The 2,574-nt window shown below is 36.4% G+C and overlaps 1 protein-coding gene and 1 non-coding gene across 2 annotated transcripts; both read right to left on the bottom strand.

Annotated features, from left to right (window-relative positions):
- Window positions 1–672: 672 nt before the first annotated feature.
- On the bottom strand, window positions 673–1,641 carry LOC131165808 (uncharacterized). The gene has a single exon (XM_058123902.1). It carries the CDS (start codon window positions 1,505–1,507, stop codon window positions 836–838), a length of 672 nt encoding a protein of 223 aa, XP_057979885.1. The 5' UTR covers window positions 1,508–1,641; the 3' UTR covers window positions 673–835.
- Window positions 1,642–1,741: 100 nt separating this feature from the next.
- TRNAA-AGC (transfer RNA alanine (anticodon AGC)) lies at window positions 1,742–1,814 on the bottom strand. The gene has a single exon. It is a non-coding gene; the product is annotated as a tRNA-Ala (tRNA).
- Between the last annotated feature and the right edge of the window lie 760 nt (window positions 1,815–2,574).

Below are 2,574 nucleotides of genomic sequence, written 5' to 3'. Positions count from 1 at the left end.
TGGACCACAGACAAAGCGGGATCAGAGTCTTGATGAAATCTAGATAGCATGAGAAAAATCACATTTTTCTCTCTTTCTTTTGAGAAGTGACGGCTCCTCCCTTCTCCCATATCTTTTTATAACTTTTTTTAGGTTATTACACTAAAGGGCTGGACTTTAGGCTTTTAATTAAGCCCACTTAGACTTTCTTTCATATAGAAGGAAATAACCCAACAAATTTGTGAGATAGCTAGTGTTGATTTAAATATAGTATTAATTTACGGTATTGTTTTTTTAGTTCGTTGTTGAGCTTGACCTATACAAGGAAAGGTGATCAACCTCCCATGACTAGTCTGTTTTTTTTTTCAGTCATCTCAAAGTTAAATTTTCATAATTTTTAAAACTAAATTGAAACTTTTAGTATTAGAGTCTTAAATTCTAAATTAAGTTTGGAGCATAGATTTATGTATTCCCCGAGTGCACTAATGCATAGTATGGACACTTTACAAATTAAGTTTTATCTCATTTAAAATAATCTTGCATCCCTTAAAACATGGATATATATCAGTATCTTATTGTTAAATGATAAATATTTAGACATGTAAAAAGTTATTGATGAATCAATTGGAGTGATGATTTTATATTCAAGTTAACGTTAATCGAAATTTAAGACTCAGAGAATTCGCAATCACATACAGATAATTTACTTTAATGTTTATTTCACCTCGCGTATTTACATGAAAAACTGTATCCATACAAATTCACTCTGTATATAAGGAGAAAACTACTTATATAATATATATATATATATATATATATATATATATATTTTATAAGCGATAGAACTGCGTAAAATCTAGAAGTCAACATGGCGCTTGCATCGCTGCTGTTGAATCGCCCGAGTGGTGATATTAAGACTCACGGTGCAATTCATCTTCACGGTAACATGTTTTCTGATGATCTTCAGCATCCTCACTCTTCCTCCCACTCTGGTGTAGCTGCTCATCGTCAGCACCCCCTCCCTCATCTCTCTGCTCAGGTTCGCCGCCTGCACCATCAGCCGGTCCGTCATGAACTCCACCGTCAGATTCATCCGGACGGTCCGTCTCGCCCCCGCGCGACCAGGCGGCCCTCGGGCCTCTCCCACCTCCGCGCCCCAGTAGTACAGGGCCGTCGTGGTGTTCCCGTACTTGAAGGACGCCGCGTTCGGGTTCTTCACCGAGACGTCTGCGGTCAGCGACACGGTGGTGCCGGGGCGGGGGACGGCGGTGCCGGCGACGAGCTCCAGCCGGGACACCGCGATGCCGTTCAGCTTGATCTCGGGGCCTTTGATGCGGAAGACAGTGAGGGCGAGGACGACGACAGCGACAGCGGCGGTCAAGAGGGTGAGGGCGGCAGCGCAGGCGCAGCATCTGATGCGTCTTGCGCGGCTGGGCCGGGTAGCGGCGACAGGAAGGGGGGATCCATGATCGCTGGTTTGGCGGCCGGCGGCTGGGGCTAGGGGAAGGACTTGCTCCTCCGCTGCCATGGGTTGTTGAAATGGCGAAATGTCAATTGAGGTCTGTAGTGGAAAATTAGAAGTGAGGATTGATTGATTGATGGATTCAGCCAACTCGTTGGAAGAATTGAGAAAGGAAAGAGTAGAGGAGTTTTCATTTACAATGGTTGGTGGCCTTTTGTCGGGTTGTAAGACTTCTACTTCTAGACCTGGTAGTCTTGACCACTAACTAGGTCTTTTACTATAAAAATTAGAAGGTGAAAATGGAGATGCGGGGTATCGATCCCCGTACCTCTCGCATGCTAAGCGAGCGCTCTACCATCTGAGCTACATCCCCTTGATAGTGAAAATTATTTTCACATATTATAATTCTGTCGTGTTGAGCCCATTTTGCGGCTGCTTCAGAGTTTGAAAAATGCATTGCAATTAATTATACTCACCTTGACAAGATGTTTAGTTGTTGACACTTGACATGCTTATTCTTCTTAATAATAACAAAATTTTTTTTTCCCTCTAGAAAATAAACAGTTAAATAAAATAAAAGGAACTTTTTTAAGATAAAATTTATTATAAAAAAATAAATTAAATATCATTTTAAATAAAGCAACAAGCTAATTTAATAAGTGATTGTTTAAAACCATTCATATAAAACACATGTCTTTCCTATTTAAAATTATTTATACAAAAATATTTTTTTTTAAAATAGTAACTGATTTAATAAGCACTTATAATAAGTGTTGAATTCAAAAAGTATCAAAATTTATAAGTTGTGTTTGTTGTATTTGAAATAAATGTATTTAAATACTTACTTTCAGTATAGGGTGCTATATCATTATTTTTAAACATAATTCATTTATAATTATTTTAACTATTTATAATTCAAATTTATATATTTTCCATTAAAAATAATATAATATTATTTTAAATTAATAATAATCGTGTTATTAATGTACGTACACATATAACATATTAGTATTATATTAAATTATGATATGAATAATATTATTAATTAAATTTAAAATTTTAATTTAAATTAATTAATAAATAGTTTCTATTTAATCCAAAATTGAATTACAATAACTAATATGTATTTTTAA

The sequence above is a fragment of the Malania oleifera genome, chromosome 10 (genome assembly GCF_029873635.1).
Source record: "Malania oleifera isolate guangnan ecotype guangnan chromosome 10, ASM2987363v1, whole genome shotgun sequence".
NCBI classification, from domain to species: Eukaryota; Viridiplantae; Streptophyta; class Magnoliopsida; order Santalales; family Ximeniaceae; genus Malania; species Malania oleifera.
Note: the sequence above shows the minus strand (reverse complement) of the source record. Positions and strands in the feature narration are given on the sequence as shown.